This window comes from Giraffa tippelskirchi, chromosome 4, assembly GCF_054371585.1.
Source record: "Giraffa tippelskirchi isolate mGirTip1 chromosome 4, T2T-mGirTip1v1.2.pri, whole genome shotgun sequence".
NCBI lineage: Eukaryota > Metazoa > Chordata > Mammalia > Artiodactyla > Giraffidae > Giraffa > Giraffa tippelskirchi.
This window is the reverse complement of record NC_137278.1, coordinates 82,275,465-82,293,530: the sequence shown is the minus strand read 5'-3', so window position 1 is coordinate 82,293,530 and position 18,066 is coordinate 82,275,465. Positions and strand designations below refer to the sequence as shown.

General features: G+C 43.3%; 2 protein-coding genes across 22 annotated transcripts in view; one reads left to right on the top strand and one right to left on the bottom strand.

Moving 5' to 3' along the window:
* Window positions 1-11,293, bottom strand: part of EIF2AK2 (eukaryotic translation initiation factor 2 alpha kinase 2) — a 41,156-nt gene extending 29,863 nt beyond the window's left edge. For all 19 annotated transcript variants that reach the window (XR_014083657.1, XR_014083658.1, XR_014083660.1 and 16 more), the window contains exons 1-3: window positions 11,057-11,293; window positions 3,246-3,381; window positions 714-834 (exon numbers count right to left, since the gene is read on the bottom strand). Coding sequence is in view for 7 of the 19 variants with exons in the window: in XM_081596210.1 (XP_081452336.1) it covers window positions 714-834; window positions 3,246-3,364 (240 nt within the window). In the remaining 12 variants the exon portion in view is untranslated. The remainder of the gene's footprint in view (window positions 1-713; window positions 835-3,245; window positions 3,382-11,056) is intronic.
* CEBPZOS (CEBPZ opposite strand) overlaps window positions 11,283-18,066 on the top strand; it is a 40,048-nt gene continuing 33,264 nt past the window's right edge. Inside the window, exons 1-3 of one of the 3 annotated variants that reach the window (XM_081596228.1) lie at window positions 11,283-11,386; window positions 11,817-12,212; window positions 15,076-15,257. Coding sequence is in view for 1 of the 3 variants with exons in the window: in XM_081596225.1 (XP_081452351.1) it covers window positions 13,944-13,955; window positions 15,076-15,257 (194 nt within the window). In the remaining 2 variants the exon portion in view is untranslated. Of the gene's footprint in view, window positions 11,387-11,816; window positions 13,956-15,075; window positions 15,258-18,066 lie in introns of all 3 variants that reach the window. The other 2 variants (XM_081596227.1, XM_081596225.1) reach the window with 2 other exon arrangements.

The window sequence follows — 18,066 nt, the reverse complement described above, 5'->3', positions numbered from 1 at the left end:
GATGCTGCTACAGTGTCTTCTGGTTTTTAACAGTGGCGTGGGCAGCATGATTTTTTCATGTTTATATTTTGTGTAAGTTCTTCTGCCTGGATACCTGTAGGATTCTTTCTTCATCCCTGGAGCTCAGTTCTTTCACAAAGGCCAATGTTGTTCTTGGTGGTTTCATATTTTTCAGTATCTTATGAGCCGCTGAGTAGTTTCAATCTGCAGGTAGCTCTTTCTTTATTTCATAAATACCTTCTACTGCTCTTTTCAGAGACAGCTTTTTCTGTACTAGCTACTCTGTTTGCATCTTCAGCAATAGCAATTATACGTATGTTAGTTTTGCATCATCTGCCCTCCATATACTAACATATCATTCTCCTCATGGTTCCTTCCATCTCTACCCTTTTCCACTGCATTCCCTCAATCAGGTGGAGGGGCTCCTTCCAGAACCTGTTAGCTCATTTCTCACTGCTTCCTTAGAGTATGTCACTGCTGTTGGCACTCTAAATAGGTATTGCCCCATTTTGCCCACTCTTTTTGAGGTGGACCTCTCATTCAGGGTTCTATAGAAATGAGTCCAGGAAAAAGACTGAACTAAACTTTGAAAGCAAAAGAACTTGTGAATGGTTTTATTCTGCATGTGAGTATTTCCTTACAGGACAGGAGAAAATACCATAGATATTTGTCAGTTCCCTTTTACAATGGAAAAAAAAAAGGTAATTACTCACCTTACGGTCTTTATTAATTATTTCAAAAGCTAATTTGGCTGCAGCATTTTTGGCTTCCTTCTTTGATCTACCTTCAGCCTTTGGAAATTCTTTATTATCTATTATAACTTGATATGTAAACCTGATTACAAAGAAAAATTCAAAAAATATCATAAAATTCATGCATTATTTAATTAGCATTCAATCATAACTGCCTTCTGTGACTATCTTTGAAAATTTTAACCTGTGTTCCATGGAGAATAATCATAAGGAATTTGATTCAGGCCATTCAGGTATGACCTAAATCAAATCCCTTACTATTATATGGTGTAAGTGACAAATAGATTCAAGGGATTAGATCTGATAGACAGAGTGCCTGAAGAACTATGGACGGAGGTTCATAACACTGAAGAGGATGCAGTGATCAGCACCATCACCAAGAAAAAGAAAATGCAAAAAGGCAAAATGGTTGTCTGAGGAGGCCTTACAAACAGCTGAGAAAAGAAGAGAAACAAAAGGCAAAGGAGAAAAGGAACAATACACCCATGTGAATGCAGTTCCAAAGATTATCAGGGAGAGAGAAGAAAGCCTTCCTAAGTGATCAATGCAAAGAAATAGAAAAAAAACAATAGAATGGGAAAGACTAGAGGTCTCTTCAAGAAAATGAGAGATACCAAGGGAACATTTCATGCAAAGATGGGCAAAATAAAGGACAGAAACGGTATGGACCTAACAGAAGCAGAAGATATTAAGAAGAGGTGGCAAGAAGAAAAACAGAAGAACTATACAAAAAAGATCCTTATGACCCAGATAACCACGATGGTGTGATCACTCACCTAGAGCCAGACATCTTGGGGTGTGAAGTCAAATGGGCCTTAGGAAGCATCACTATGAACAAAGGTAGTGGAGGTGATGGAATTCCGGCTGAGCTATTTCAAATCCTGAAAGATGATGCTGTGAAAGTGCTGCACTCAATATACCAGCAAATTTGGAAAACTTGGCAGTGGCCATAGGACTGGAAAAGGCCAGTTTTCACTCCAGTCCCAAAGAAAGGCAATGCCAAAGAATGTTCAAATTACCTTAGAATTGCACTCATGTTACATGCTAGCAAAGCAATGCTCAAAATTCTCCAAGCAAGGCTTCAACAGTACATAAACCAAGAACTTCCAGATGTTCAAGCTGGATTAAGAAAAGGCAGAGGAACCAGAGATCAAATTGCCAACATCCGTTGAATCATAGAAAAAGCAAGAGAATTCCAGAAAAACATCTACTTCTGCTTCATTGACTACACTAAAGCCTTTGACTGTGGATCACAACAAACTGTGGAAAATTCTTCAAGAGATGGGAATGCCAGACCACCTTACCTGCCTCCTGAGAAATCTGTATGCAGGTCACGAACCAATAGTTAGAACCGGACATGGAACCATGAACTGGTTCCAAATTGGGAAAGGAGTATGTCAAGGCTGTATATTGTCACCCTGCTTATTTAATTTATATGCAGAGTACATCATGCGAAATGCCAGGTTGGATGAAGTACAAGCTGGAATCAAGATTGCCAAGAGAAATATGAATAACCTAAGATACACAGATGACACCACCCTTATGGTATAAAGTGAAGAAAGAGCCTGTTGATGAAGGTGGAAGAGGAGAGTGAAAAAGTTGGCTTAAAATTCAACATTCAAATGGCAAATAGATGGGGAAACAATGGAAACAATGACAGACTTTATTTTCTTGGGCTCCCAAATCACTGCAGATGGTTACTGTAGCCATGAAATTAAAAGACACTTGCTCCTTGGAAGAAAATCTATGACCAATCTAGACAGCATATTAAAAAGCACAGACATTACTTTCCCAACAAAGGTTCATGTAGTCAAAGCTATGGTTTTTCCAACAGTCATATATGGATGTGAGAGTTGGACCACAAAGAAGGCTGAGCACTGAAGAATTGATGCTTTTGAACTGTGGTGTTGGGAAAGACTCTTGAGAGTCCCTTGGACTGCAAGGAGATCAAACCAGTCCATCATAAAGAAGATCAGTCCTGAATATTCATTGGAGGGACTGATGCTGAAGCTGAAGCTCCAATACTTTGGCCACCTGATGCGAAGAGCTGACTCATTACCAAAGACCCTGATGCTGGGAAAGATTGAAGGCAGAAGGAGAAGGGGACAACAGAGAATGAGATGGTTGGATGGCATTACCAACTCATGAGTTTGAGCAAACTCGGGGAGATAGTGAAGGACAGGGAAGCCTGGCGTGCTGCAGTCCGCGGGGTTGCAAAGAGTCAGCCATGAGTGAGTTACTGAACAACCACCACATAGAATTCAAGCAGTCACCCCAAACAGCAAAACAGTACATCATTTTGAAGCATGGAAAGGTTTATACAATGTTGTTTTCTCTGGAGTCCTCTGAAGTTACCCCTTTACATTGAAGACTCTCACAGTCTTCTCTGGCAGCGTTGCTCTCATGCTAAAGAACTGACTTCAAAATTGTGCCAGAGTTGCTATTCTCCGGTTTTTATTTTATATGTATATACCCTTTCTTATAGCAACTTACCTATAATTATGCGGAGGTCCTTTCTTAGCCAGTTCACAATACCTAACTTCTACACAGTTCTTTTGTTGGTATTTATTAAGTTCTTCTATGTAGAAACATGGTGAACGACCAGTGGCCATTTTTTCCCTCTAGTTACCTACAAAAAAAGAGATGTTTGAAAGAAGTGATATACTCAGAAAATATTTAATTTCCCCAGTTCAGTTTAAGAGATAAAACAGGGTAAGATGACTCTCCTTTATATGACTCATCTCAGCCCCACATAAATCCAGAGAAAACTTTCTTACAAGATCTTTTTTCCCTCTCGTGGACTAAAAAATCAAGTTAATTTCTCCAAGATTTTCCACTTTCAAAACTCAACTGGCCAAAAAAGGATGGAGGTCCTTCTCCTTAAGTTTTCTTTCTGTTTCCACTGAGTGTCAAGTGCAAGTCTGTCCATCTGCTTAAAAAGATAAAGGCCTGAAGGAGGAGAATTAAAATTATTTTTGTTGAGAATAAAAAGCTTGAGTGTCTATATAAAGCTTATGAAATCATTAAGGATTTAGCTGTATGGACACAGATTCTCCTATGAAACCCCACAAAACTTCCATTTGAAATTTTCAGAAGTCAGCTTTAGGACAATTTACTTGGCAGACAAATTAGGCCCTAGTTTATGGTTCTCACTGGACCAAGATAGTAATAATGATTCAAATTACAAACAAAATCTAAAGACTATAGAATCTAAATATAAGAGCCAAAGCTATAAAACTTTAAACGTAAATATAAGGGTGAATCTTCACAATCTTAGATTTGGCAGTGGAATCTTAGCTATGACAGCAAAAGCATAGCAATAAAAGAAAACATAAATAAACTGGACCTCATCAAAATTAAAAATGCTTGCATATCAAAGGACACTATGAGGAAAATGAAAAGACAGTCTTCAGAAAGGGATTTTTATAAACAATATATCTGATAAAGATCTAGTATCCAGAATATATGAAGAACTTTTACAACTCAACAATAAAAAGAGTTAAGAAATTAAAAAATAGGCAAAGGATTGAATAGATATTTCTACCAAGACATACAAATGGCCAACAAGCACATGAAAAGATGGTCAGTATCATTACTTATTAGACAAATACAAATCAAAACCACAACTAGATTCTACTTCACACCCACTAGGCTGGTAATAATAGTAATAGAGAAAATAAATGTATTGGTGAGAATATAGAGAAATTGGAAACCTCATATATTACTGATGGAATGTAAAGTAATGCAGCCTCTATGAAATTTGATGGTTCCTCAAAAAGTTAAACTTAGAATTACCATGAAAGTGAAAGTGAAAGTCACTCAGTCGTTTCTGACTCTTTGCGACCCCATGAACTATACAGTCCATGGAATTCTACAGCCCAGAATACTGGAATGGGTAACCTTTCCCTTCTCCAGCAGATCTTTCCAACCCAGGGATCAAACTGAAGTCTACTGCATTGCAGGCGAATTCTTTTACCAGCTGAGCCATAAATACCACCCCATCAATTTCACCCCTTTGGTGTATATCCAAAGAATTGAAAAACAGGTTTTCAAATACTTACACGGGAATATGCAAAGCAGCACTAGTCACAATAATCCAAAAGTAGAAACAAATCAAATACCTATCAACTGAAGAAAGGTAAACAAAATGCTGCACATCCACACATGGAATCTTATTCAGCCCTAAAAAGGATAACGTATTGAAACATACTATAACATGGTTCGGAGAAGGCAATGGCACCCCACTCCAGTACTCTTGCCTGGAAAATCCCATGGACGGAGGAGCCTGGTAGGCTGCAGTCCATGGGGTCGCAAAGAGTCGGACACGACTGAGCGACTTCACTTTCACTTTTCCCTTTCATGCACTGGAGAAGGAAATGGCAACCCACTCCAGTATTCTTGCCTGGAGAATCCCAGGGACGGCGGAGCCTGATGGGCTGCTGTCTATGGGGTCGCACAGAGTTGGACACGACTGAAGTGACTTAGCATAGCATAGCATAACATGGTTAAATGTCAAAAGCATGCTAAATGAAAGACGTCAGACATAAACAGTAACATAGCATATGATTCCATTTATGTGAAACATCCAGAATAAGTAAATCCATAGACAGAAAGTAGTCATCCCTGGTGGCTCAGACGGTAAGGCGTCTGCTTGCAATGTGGGAGACCCGGATTCGATCCCTGGGTCGGGAAGATCCCCTGGAGAAGGAAATGGCAACCCACTCCAGTACTCTTGCCTGGAAAATTCCATGGACTGAGGAGACTGGTAGGCTACAGTCCATGGGGTTGCAAAGAGTCGGACACGACTGAGCGACTTCACTTTCATTCTCACTTATAGACAGAAAGTGAACCCTGTTGATCTCTCGTTTCTTATTAGAAAGCTCTTTTGATTTTCCTTCTTCCAAGGTCACAAGTTCTTTCCAACACTCCTTAATCTCCACAGCCTTTAGATGCTGGAGTTTCCCCCAAGATTTGGTCCAAAAACACTATATTCTCCTCACTCTATACTTTCTCCTCAAGGTAATTTCTCTCATGGCCATGATTTCACAGATCATCTATTTGTCACTACCTCTGAAATTTATACATAATTTATGAACCTCTTTCTGAGTTTCAGAGCTCTCTATCCAACCTCTCCACTTGGACATCCTGAATGGGTTTCAAACTCCAAAAATCCAAAACTGCATTTATAATCTTCCCTCAAACTGGTTTATAGTTTCCTTCCTCAGAAAATGACTCCACTGTCCACCAAATGTCGGAAAGCCATGAATCTGGGAGGCATCCTTGACATGTCCTTCCCCTGTCTTCTGATCTATACCTAAGTCCTGTCCTCCAAATCCTTTGATTTCTCAGTGATGTCTATAACCACCATCCTGGTTCAAGCCATCACTGTCTCACTCCTGGACTGCTCCAAGAACCTCAGAACCAATTCCTCATGGTTGCTACAATTTCTTCTCTAACCTTCGGCCATCATGATTTTTTAGTAGAACTTCTTTCTCATTGTTTGCCATTTTTAAGTAAACAATTCACGGGCAAAAGCATTTTCACAATGTTGTAAGCCCACCATCACCATCTATTTCCAAAACTCTTTTCATCTCCCCAAATAGAAAGTCTGTACCCACTAAACAATAACTTCCCATTTCCCTTCCCCCTCAGCCCCTGGTAACCACCATTCTATTTTCTATGCCTATACATTTGCCTCTTCTAGGTATCTAGTATAAGTGGAATTATACAATATTTGTCCTCTTGTGTTTTAGCTAATGTCCTCAAGGTTCATCCATGCTGTATGTAGCATATATCAGAATTTCCTTCCTTTTTAAGGCTGAATACTATTCCACTGTATGGATACCCTACATTTTGTTTATCTATTCATCTACTGATGAACACTTGGGTTATTTCAATTTTTTGGCTACTGTGAGTAATGATGATATGAACATTGTTGTACAAAAATCTATTCAAATGCCTACTTTTGAATCTTTTGAGTATACACCTAGAGGTGGACTTGCTGAATCATATGGTAATTTATAGTCAACTTTTTCAAGAATTGTCAAATTACTTTCCACAGTGGCCGTACCATCTTGCACTTCCATCAGCCTGCACAAGGGTTCCAATTTCTCCAAATCCTCACCAACAGTTGTTATTTTCCATTTTTAAAATAGTTGTGTCATAATCTTTTAAAACCTCACTTCAGTCATGCAGCCTACACAAGCCATCAAAATTGTTTTTGTCAAGGTTACCGATGGCTCCCCCATCTCTGAAACTAGTCAGTGGTCTGTTCTCAGCCCTTTTCTTCTTGACACATAACCGACACAAGACATGGTCGCTCATTCCTCTGTCCCTCCTTATCCCTTTGCTTGGACACTTAAGACACCACCCTCTCCTAGTTTCCTCCTTTCTCACAAGCTATTCCTTCTCTGTCTCCTTTCCTGGTTCCTCTTCATCATTCTTTCTTTTAAATATTGTATTGTCTCAGGGTCCAGGTCTCATATCTCTCTCTGCTCTACTTACACTCACTCCCCTGGTGATCCCCTCAAGGCTTGGAGCTTTCAATTCCACCTACACAGAGATGGTTCTCAAAAGGACGCCTCCCCCACCAACTCTTTCCTGGCTCCCAACTGCTTCTGACCAACAAACTCCCTCCTGAAATGCTCTGGACTCTACCCTCTTAGCTGCTTCTGCCTGGTTAGCTCCTGCGTCCTATAGATCTCAGCTCAAATGTTACTTCCCACACCCCCTGGAAGAGATCCTGGTTTGATGCTCTACAGCCCTTGTCTCCTTTATTACAATTGCTAATTTAACTGACTGTCTTCCAAAAGAGCCCAAGAACTACAATAAGCAGCAAAGTCCAGAAGCAACAAACAGGAGAGGATAAGAGATGGCTGGAAGTGCTACAATGAAGCGAAATAGGGCTATGAGATAGGGGGGCGTTAGGAGGTGGGGACAGAGATATGAGGGAGGTGGTTGTAATACAGAGGCAAGAGAAGACGCTTCTTAGGAGGCAATAGGGAAGACCCTTCTTAGGAGGCAATACTGAAATCAAGCCTGGATGATGAGAAAGTCCATCATGCTTAGATAGGGGGAAGAGCATCTCAGGCAGAGGAAACCGTGAGGCAGGCACCAGCATGGCTTTTGGAAGGCTAAGAAAAAGTCAAGGAGACTGCTGCCAGCGAACGAAGGGAAATGGTGGGATATGAGTTAGAGAGGTAGGCAGGTGCCACAGCACAGAGATCTTGAAGACTCCGGTCAGGACCATGGATGTTATTCCAGTTGCAATGGGAAGCTCTTGGTGGGTTCGCAGCAGACGGGTGATGTGGTTGGACTTATGCTTTTAATGATCACTCTGATGCTATGGAAAGAACAGAGTATGAGGGGTGGGGATAGAAAAGATGAGCAGAGCACAAGTAGAAGTCGAGAGACCAAGTCAAGACTGACATGGTGGTTTGGGTGGGCAGTGCTGGTGGCTGGAAGGGCTTAGATATGAGCAAAGGCACGATCTTCACATCGCTGCTTAGTGTTGTGGAGACAGCTAGGCTTTAAAACCACATAGACCTGGGCTAGCTTCCTCTCTGAACCTTTGATTTGTGATGTGAAACCAGGGATGAAAACACCCGATTCACAGGTTGTTGTGCGGAGTAAATCAGACAAAAAAGGATCCAGGAGGGTTTCTCACACCCTTGGCCCTCAATGAGCAGTGCTCCTGGTCTGTAACTCCAAAATCCAAGAAGCACTGAAAGCTGAAGTTTACTTTGTTTTCATTTGCTTTGTTTTTGCTTGGTGTGTAGCCCCCCATCTAGGTCTGAACTGACACAAGCTACTTACAGTCTTAACCATACTCTGTTGTCTATTTATACATTTCACTGCAGATAGCATTTTATGATAGTGTTGCCCCCAAACCCTACTGAGAACATTACATAATAGACAGGATTTATGCTGCCTTGTCTTTCTAAAATCCAAAAACTTCTTAAGTACCAGAACATACCTGGTTCAAGGGTTTCAGATAAGGATCTGCAGCTGCACCATTATTTTCAGGAATCAAAGTGTCATTTAGTTTAGTTACAACTAATGAGATCATACATCCAATTGGAGGAGGTCATAGATTTCAGAGGGCTCCCCAGGTGGCTAGTGGTAAAGAACCCGTCTGCCAATGCAGGAGACACAGGAGACACTGGTTGGATCCCTGGGTCAGGAAGATCCCCTGGAGGAGGAAATGGCAACCCACTCCAATATTCTTGTCTGGAGAATCCCATGGTCAGAGGAACCCAGTGGGCTATAGTCCACGGGGTCGCCAAAGAGTCGGACATGATTCAGTGCCCAAACAACAACACAGATCTCAAAACAGCAGTTACGAAAGAGTCCTCATAACCTGAAGTCCTATGGAAACACCCGGAATCATCAGCACTTTTAACTTTAGCTATTGATCTTCACAACAAGCCAGTTTGAATTTAAGCGAAATCCTGTTGTTCAGTTGCTAAGTCGTGCGAAACTTTTAATAAGGTGTTAAACTGGCACGTTTGAAAAAGTACTTATAAGTTTGGGGAAAAAAGAAACAGCTGCTTCTTTTCAATTGTTTTGAATAAGTCTTATTTTAGTACTACATTACCATTTTCTGAACAGAAATGTCCATCAGAATCACTAACAAATGTTATGTGTGCATTTTACTCATGCCCAGAAGTTACTTTGGCTGTGCCCTGACACCCTTGTGTCAGACTGTGAGCCCTTGTGGGCCTTGCCTAGCCTCCTCAAAGGGCATGCATAATGCTTGGCCAACAACATACATTCAACAGATATCAGATGAATTAAATGTATAAACTACAGATCCAGTGTTAAGGAGCTTCAGATTCAAATGAACAAACATAAGAGCAAGAGCACAAACTGCCCAAAATTCTAAGTTCCTAAGTGACAGCATGGAGTCCATCTTTTAGCTTCCATGTGGCAAGGCATTTTTTTAGCACTAAAGAAATCATAGGCAATAGGAAGTCTCATATTCTGAAATTCAAAGAGAATTTGTGAATTACCATTCATTAAACAGGTTTCTCTGATAGCTCAGTTGGTAAAGAATCCACCTGCAATGCAGGAGACCCTGGTTCAACTCCTGGGTTGGGAAGATCTGCTGGAGAAGGGATAGGCTACCCACTCCAGCATTCTTGGGCTTCCCTTGTGGCTCAGTTGGTAAAGAATCTGCCCGCAATGAGGGAGACCTGGGTTCAATCCCTGGGTTGGGAAGATCCCCTGGAGAAGGGAAAGGCTACCCACTCCAATATTCTGGCCTGGAGAATTCCATGGACTTTATAGTCCATAGGGTTGCAAAGAGTCCAACATGACTGAGTGACTTTCACTTTCATTCATTAAACAAAGTTGGGCTTCCCAGGTGGTGCTAGTGGTAAAGAACCTGCCTGCCAATGTAGGAGACATAAAAGACCCAGGTTAGATCCCTGGGTTGGGAAGACCTCCTGGAAGAAATCATGGCAACCTACTCCAGTATCCTTGCCTGGAGAATCCCACAGACAGAGGAGCCTGGCCGGCTACAGTGCATAGCGTCTCAAAGAGTCAGACATGATTGAAGAGACTTGTAGCAAGCAGGCAAAGAGTTAATGAGTACCTATTATTATGTATTAGGTTATGCTGGCCAACAATACCCGACTCTTGTGCACTTACTAGTACAGAAACATGGACACAACGTGATAAGTACTAGGAAAACTAAAGCAGAGTAGGGGGAACTGTAAGGGAATGGCCGAGTCTCTTTTACATGGAGGTTTTTCAGGGAAGGCTGCTCCCATACTGTTACATTGGAACAAGTGCAGGGTAAAGTGAGTGACTGACTGGCCTATACAGGTCTCTGTGAAGAGCTTTTCAGGAAGAAACGAGCAATCCAAAGGCCCAGAGGCAGCGGCAGTGCTTGGCAGTGCTCCAAGAACAGAAATGAGGCCTGTGTGGTCAGAAACGAGGGCCCAGGGAGCCATGCCTGAAGGCCAGCAACCTTCTAGAGGGTTTTAATGAGATGGAAAGTTATTGGAGAGTGGGGGGTGGGGGTGGGGTGGGGAAGGGTGCCCTGCTCTGCCTTCGAAGACCTGGGGCTGCTGCGGTATCGAGAAGCTGGGGAATGGGGTGGGGGGGGGTAGAGTTCGGGCGGGGGCTAAAGATGGGCAATTGGGAAACAATTGCAAGGAATCTGGGGCAGGAGATTTTTGTTGCCAATCTTTTGGGCAATTCAGGCCTCCATATTTCACATTGTCTATCAAGCCACAGGACTTTTCCGTTTTCCACTGGTTCCCCTCCCCCCACCAACCAGGGCCTGGGTTAGTGGTTACCTGCTCGTTTAAAAATTCTTCGCGGGAAGAAAATGACTGTCAGCTCCCAACGCGCTGCAGGATGCTTTCCCCAGGTCCAGCCAGGGCCCGCACTCGGCCGCGGGTCTCAGACAGCGGTACCGAGGCGGCGGCGCGGAGGTCTGGGGCCTCTTATCTGCGTCCAGTCCCGGGCTGGGGAGGCGGACAGGCGGGCGCGCGCCGCGGTGGCTCCCGCGCCGCTACAGTCAGCGGAAGCTCGGCGAGTCTGGGCCGCTCGCTCTCGGTTTCGTTTTCCCGGCGGACTCCGCCTTCCTTCGGCCACACCCGCCCCTCCCGCACGAGTCCGCACAGGTCCGCGCTGGCCCCGCGATCGCCTGAAACCCGCTCCTCCCCCCGGAGTCCGCGCGGGCGTCCAGGGCCCTGCAGCCCCCACCCCGGCTGCTGGGACTGTCACCGGCCCCGGTGCGGGGCAGAGTCCTCCGGGAGATGGGAAGGGCATTGAGGTCTCCGAGGCCCGCAACGTGGCAGGCTCTCTGCCTTAAACGCTCCCCTTACCTTTTCAACGCCAACATTTGGGGTGGGGTGGAGGGGCTGGATATCATCTGCTTCATTTTATAATCGAAGAAACAGTAAATCAACCCTGCCAAGGCAGAGCCAGGGCAATTCCATTGCCCGTAACCAATGAAGCACCTCTCCTCACAGCAACCCAGACAGGGGATGCAGAGGCCTGGGGGCATAACCTCCCTTCTCGCTGTTTCCATCTAACCATTCATTTATTCAGCAGGTAATTGCACCTGCTGTACCAGGTACCAGCCAGCAGTTAGGAGAGCCATCTGCTTCCTGAGGGGTCTCCTGGAGTTTACAACCAAAGTCCTTACCAGTAGGATTTTTAATGAGAAATGTTTAAATCCTGCAAGACATCCCGAGGCAAGGTTTGGTGGCTCAGAGGGTGAAGAATCTGCTTGCAACGCCGCAGATCCGGTTCGTTCCCTGGTTTGGGAAGATTCCCCGAGAAGGGAACCCACTCCAGTATTTTTGCCTTGGAAATCCCATGGACAGAGGAGCAAGACAAGACATCCTCCTCACTTAATGGACTATCACACTCCCAGAGTAATACTGGCGCCTTGACTGAGTAACTGAGGAGTGCTGAGTACCCACCTCACAGCAGTATTACAAGGTAGGTGCCACTACTATGCCCATTTAACAGATGAGAAAACCGAGCTCCGAGGCACAGAGAAGTTAAGTGACAACTGGTAAGCAGGGGAGCTAGAATTAGAACCAGAAGCCTGTATCTCAACATCCTAGCTAGGGTGAGGGGGAAGAGGCATTTCCAAGATGGACTTCCAAGTCCACATTAGATATTGGCTATTGGCTTTCTCACGTCTCTTTTGCAGCCTCCAGTATTGCAGCCTATCAATGGGAAACACTATAGTTTCCTTGATTTACCTTCCCCACATATGAAGCACTAGTGGAAGATTTGGAAGGTAGACAGAGTCAGAGCCCTCTTTCTGTGGTCCTTTGAGATGACAGAAAGCTCCAACTGTATTGATTGTTTGCCGGAGTCCATTTACCAGCTTTGTGGGTGTGAGGTGGTTGTTTCAGAGGTAACGGCAATAGCAATGGCATGTTTTCTGACTTTTTGAAGCCCCTGAACTGCCCGAAAGAGCTTAAAGAAAGAAAATGATAAGCTCAAGCATGGTCAGAGAATACAAGCTTTGATGACTGCCCAGAAGAACTCTTACTTCCTGTCATCTCAAGGTTCATGGAGCAGAAATTAGGTGCAGAGCTCGGTGCTGCAGGGAGTTGTTATTGTATAACCTTAATTTGTAGCCTCCTCAGATCTCTTCTATGAACACTGAGGCCATTGACTGGGAAAGAATAAGATTCTGGGAATTTGGGTGGATTCAAAGGAGTGAAAAAGTTAGCTTAAAGCTCAACATTCAGAAAACTAAGATCATGGCATCTGGTCCCATCACTTCATGGCAAATAGATGGGGAAACAGTGGCTGATTTTATTTTTGGGGGCTCCAAAATTGCTGCAGATGGTGATTGCAGCCATGGAATTAAAAGATGCTTACTCCTTGGAAGGAAAGTTATAACCAACCTAGACAGCATATTAAAAAGCAGAGACATTACTTTGCCAACAAAGGTCTGTCTAGTCAAAGCTATGGCTTTTCCAGTAGTCATGTATGGATGTGAGAGTTGGATTATAAAGAAAGCTGAGCGCCAAAGAATTGATACTTTTGAACTGTGGTGTTGGAGAAGACTCTTGAGAGTCCCTTGGAGAGCAAGGAGATCCAACCAGTCCATCCTAAAGGAGATCAGTCTTGAGTGTTCATTGGGAGGACTGATGTTGAAGCTGAACCTCCAATAGTTTGGCCACCTGATGCAAAGAGCTGACTCATTTGAAAAGACCCTGATGTTGGGAAAGATTGAAGGCAGGAGGAGAAGGGGACGACAGGATGAGATGGCTGGATGGCATCACTGACTCAATGGACATGAGTTTGGGTAAACTCTGGGAGTTGGTGATGGACAGGGACGCCTGGCATGCTGCAGTCCATGGGATGGCAAAGAGTCAGACACGACTGAATGACTGAACTGAACTGAACTGAAAGGAGTCCACTGCCCTCCAAAATTCTGCTGAGTCACCACAGCCCTTCCATGCTTGTTGGATAAGGCTGGTACAGCCAAACTTGAAGAGCCTGAAGTTGTCACCTTGCAAGGAGGTGCTGATTTTCCAAATGTCCTATTCCTACCTCATGAATTCACTTCTAGAACTAGAATCAGATGCTAGAATGCCCCAAGAGGATACAGACAAGATCTGACCCAGAGGATACAGTTTACATAATGAAAGAATTACCAGATTTCACTAATTTTTATCAGCAGAAACCCAAGAAAAGTGTGTGGATATGACTTTAAAGGTAACGTGAAAAAAGGAACATAGTTCACATTATGCACTCATTGCACTGGCTCCAGCACTGGGAGTGGTTCTAAGAGTTTGTTTAGTTGGTTTACTATGACTTGGGCTCAGTGGTGGCCCACCTTAAATGAAATTCTGATGCCAAGTAATACAAATTAAGAAATCAAAATACTTAGGGAATCAGGATTGTTAGAGTAGATTAATCATATGCAACCTATCCATTCACTTTCTAACCATGCCCCCTAAGAATATCCAAAGGACTCGCCTTCACCAGGCCTTGAGAAGTATATTTTCATCTTTGAAAAGCTCTGTAATGGCTGCCCATGGTGGGTGGGGAATGTTGACGAGAGAATTGAAAAACTACCTGATTTCAGACTGGCAGAGGCCATGTGGCAACACGTAACTCCATCCCGCCTCCAAAAAAAGGGGCACAGAGTCAGAGCAGTAGTCAAAAAGTTTTGCTCACCAGACACCATTAGCAGTGGTAAACTTCCTGGAGTTTCTGGTACTGAAATAGATGGCAGCCCACTGGTGTGTTACATGAGCAGATATCTAAGACCCCTATGGCATGCACTCCTGCTTTCTGCTTTATCAACCCACATCTCTGGTCTCAGGAGGAGTTCCCTGTGACCAGGTAGCTGAGAAAGGAAAATTCAGATGAAGCACTATACACTGGCTTTAACTGGAAGTGAACTGATGTGTTCCAACAGCCCTTCAGGGAAGTGGCCCCAAAGGATAGTGGGAGAAGGGAAATCCTTCCAGGGTGAAGCTTCAAGCAGTACGCTTAGTTGTCACTTGGGAGGAGAGAAAGCTAGTGGCCTACAGTTTACCTGGATATTCGGAGATTTGGAAGGAACAAGGTCAGAGCGTTGATGATAAGGAGGTCTCGGGGAAAAGGATGTGAGTGACCACTTGGAATGGACACAGAGTCTGAGTGTATTGGGTTTCCTTGTGAATCTTCATGAGAGGTACCCTCTTCTAAGGAGACTTGAGAAGCTAGTGTGCAAGAAAACTTCTGTAGATGTCAGTCGGCATTTCCCCAGCTACCCCAGTGCTTGTTTAACACAATTGAAGAGCCTTGGCAGTAGGAATGGATGATATATGTGTGCGATCTTGTCAAGGTGGATCTAACTGCTGAACACCCAACACTCCGACAGCTGAGACCAACACTGAGACCCCAGCACAAGTACCCTGAACACCTATGGAGAACAGCCCGCCACGTGGTGGCAGGTCGGTTACATGGAGCCCTTTCATCATGGAGTGGGCAGGGATTTGCCTCCTGTGGAGAAAGCATTTATTCCAGGTATGGACTTGCTTTTTCTTCCTCTAGTGCTTCTGCCAGTGCCATCATTGGTAGCCTTTCCAAATACCTTGTTCACCATAATGATATCCCTTAGTAAGGAACCCATTTTGCAGAGAAAGAAGTGAGGCAGTACACTGACTACCATGGGATTCAATGGTTTTATCTTGAACTTATCACCTGAAAGCAGCTGGCCTTATAGAATAGTGGGATCAAGTATTAAAGACTCAGTTACAGCCCCAGGTAGGAGACAACACTTAGCAAGCTGGGTGTGCTGTCCTTCAGGTATAGTATGTGTTCTGATCCTAGTAGCTGTTTTTTCCATGGCTGGAATACATGAGCCCAGGAATCAGTAGATGTAAAAGGGTTGTCTTCCATGATTAAATCTAGTCATGTGCTTGCAAAATAAGTGCTTCCTGTCTCTATGATTTGGGGCTCTGTCTTCACCACGTGGTTCCTTGAAGAGGAACTTGAAACTGCGCGTGGAGATTGCAGGTGCATTTTGCCATTAAGTTATCAAGAAAATGAGAGGGAGGGACTTCCCTGGTGGTTGATCCGCTGGTTAAGACTTCAAGCTTTCAATGCAGGGGGCACGGGTTCCATTCCTGGTTGGGGAATTACAATCTCACACACCATGTGTCATGACCAAAATAACAATCATAATAATAAAGGGGTTACTGAACTGGTTGGACTGATTGATATGAATTAGCAAGGGGAAACAGTGATGCAGCCAGAGATAAGTATGTCTTCAACCAGAGGTTTCTCTGGAGTTCATTTCAGTAGTTCCACATTCAGTGATAAGTGATTTTTTCATTAATGGAAATTTAGAGGTCTTTAACACAAGTAGGCATTTTAAGGACTCAGATCCCTCAAGATTGAAGGTCTGCATCACCCTACTAACCGGGGAGACATCTGATGGCAAAGGGAAGAATGAACAAGGAGTTATAAACACCAGCTATGGTCTCATGACCAGATGCAAAATAAAGAACCATAAATGCTATGCATGTTTTTCCATAGCTTTGTCTTTGTTATGTACAAGTGAACTTTTTTTTTTGTAAAATAATTTATTTATTTTATTTATTTTATTTATTTTATTTTATTTTTTTTGTGTGTGTGTGTTCTCGACCTCAGAGTTTTAATTTTAAATGAGACAGGAAAAGTTTAAATAATATAATAAGTGATAAAAGTAGCATCCAACAGAAAGTAACTGGGCAACATGTACTTCCTGGTGGCAAGAGCCAAGGCTTAGAAAATAAATTGTCAACAAGATGGGGGAAAAATTGAAAAGGCTTTTCCGTTGGAGAAAGCTTCAGCGGCAGCATAGGGTTTCTGCAGGGAGAGAGCATGCAGCTCAGGTATGGTGAGTTTTCTGCTCGACGGTGGTCTCCCTCCACTTCTTGGATTTCTTCAACTACAAATGGTCTCCTTGCTTGTTTGTTTTACTTGGCTTCCAGTGTCTCAGAGTTGTTTTTGCAACATTTATTGGAAATTTAAAGTTAACTGGGCCTCTTCTTTTTCCTTGCTATATCTGGCAAGCTTATGCAGGGAAGTCACCTGCTTATTGAGGTAATTCATTCCTAGTGCAAAATTCCAGGGTCTTGCTAAGCGTGATCAATTCTTTGAAGAGTGATGTCGCCGAGGGTGGAAGCACAAGCTTTGCTGTTTAAAGTTGGAGGCTAATTACTTAACAATGTTGTAGTGGTTTTTGCCATACATTGACATGAATCAGCCATGGGTATACATGTCCCCCATCCTGAACCCCCCTCCCACCTCCTTCCCCATCCCATCCCTCAGCGTTGCCCCAGTGCACCGGCCCTGAGCGCCCTGTTTCATGCATCGAACCTGGACTGGTGAACCATTTCACAGATGGTAATATACATGTTTCAATGCTATCTCTCAAATCGTCCCACTTGCCTTCTCCCACAGAGTCCAAAAGCCTGTTCTTTACATCTGTGTCTCTTTTGCTGTCTCACATATAGGATCATCATTACTATATTTCTAAATTCCATATATATGCATTAATATAATATACTGGTGTTTTTCCTTTCTGACTTACTTCACTCTGTATAATAGGCTCCAGTTTCATCCACCTCATTAGAACTGATTCAAATGCATTCTTTTTAATAGCTGAGTAATATTCCACTGTGTGTATGTACCACAGCTTTCTTATCCATTCATCTGCCGATGGACATCTAGGTTGCTTCCATGTCCTAGCTATTGTAAACAGTGCTGCAGTGAACATTGGGGTACACATGTCTCTTTCAATTCTGGTTTCCTTGGTGTGTTTGCCCAGCAGTGGATGAACCTCTTTTAATTGTTCTCCCTTCCCTTTTTACTTGACATTTGCTGATGGTGGTTAATTTTATAAGATAGTCTTTAGGACAGAGTGTCTTAAAGTGGGATTGTGACTAAAATGAGGGAGAAATATCACGGTAGGCATACAGATTTAGGAGGTAGGATAAGTATGTTTCCATTTGAAGAAGAGAACAACTGCATTAAGTGGGAACATAGATTTGTTGTTTGCTTGAAAGATTATTGGTAGAAAGAGTGGACTGTACTATATGTTATTAAGTTTGACTTAGCTTCCATTCCACCTCTCTTCCATGTCTCCGCATCTCCTGGATTATAATGTATGGAAGGTTAAAACCACATTTTCCAGATTACTATAAAGTTAAAATTCTGGATATAATTCAGATCGATAAACAGTGGTGCAAGACTTGGAATATAGAAAGAAGTCCCATTTTTCTGTGACAGACAAGTTGACAAGCAAGCTCAGGGGAGTTGGCAGAAGCTGGACTCATGTTCCCCTGTC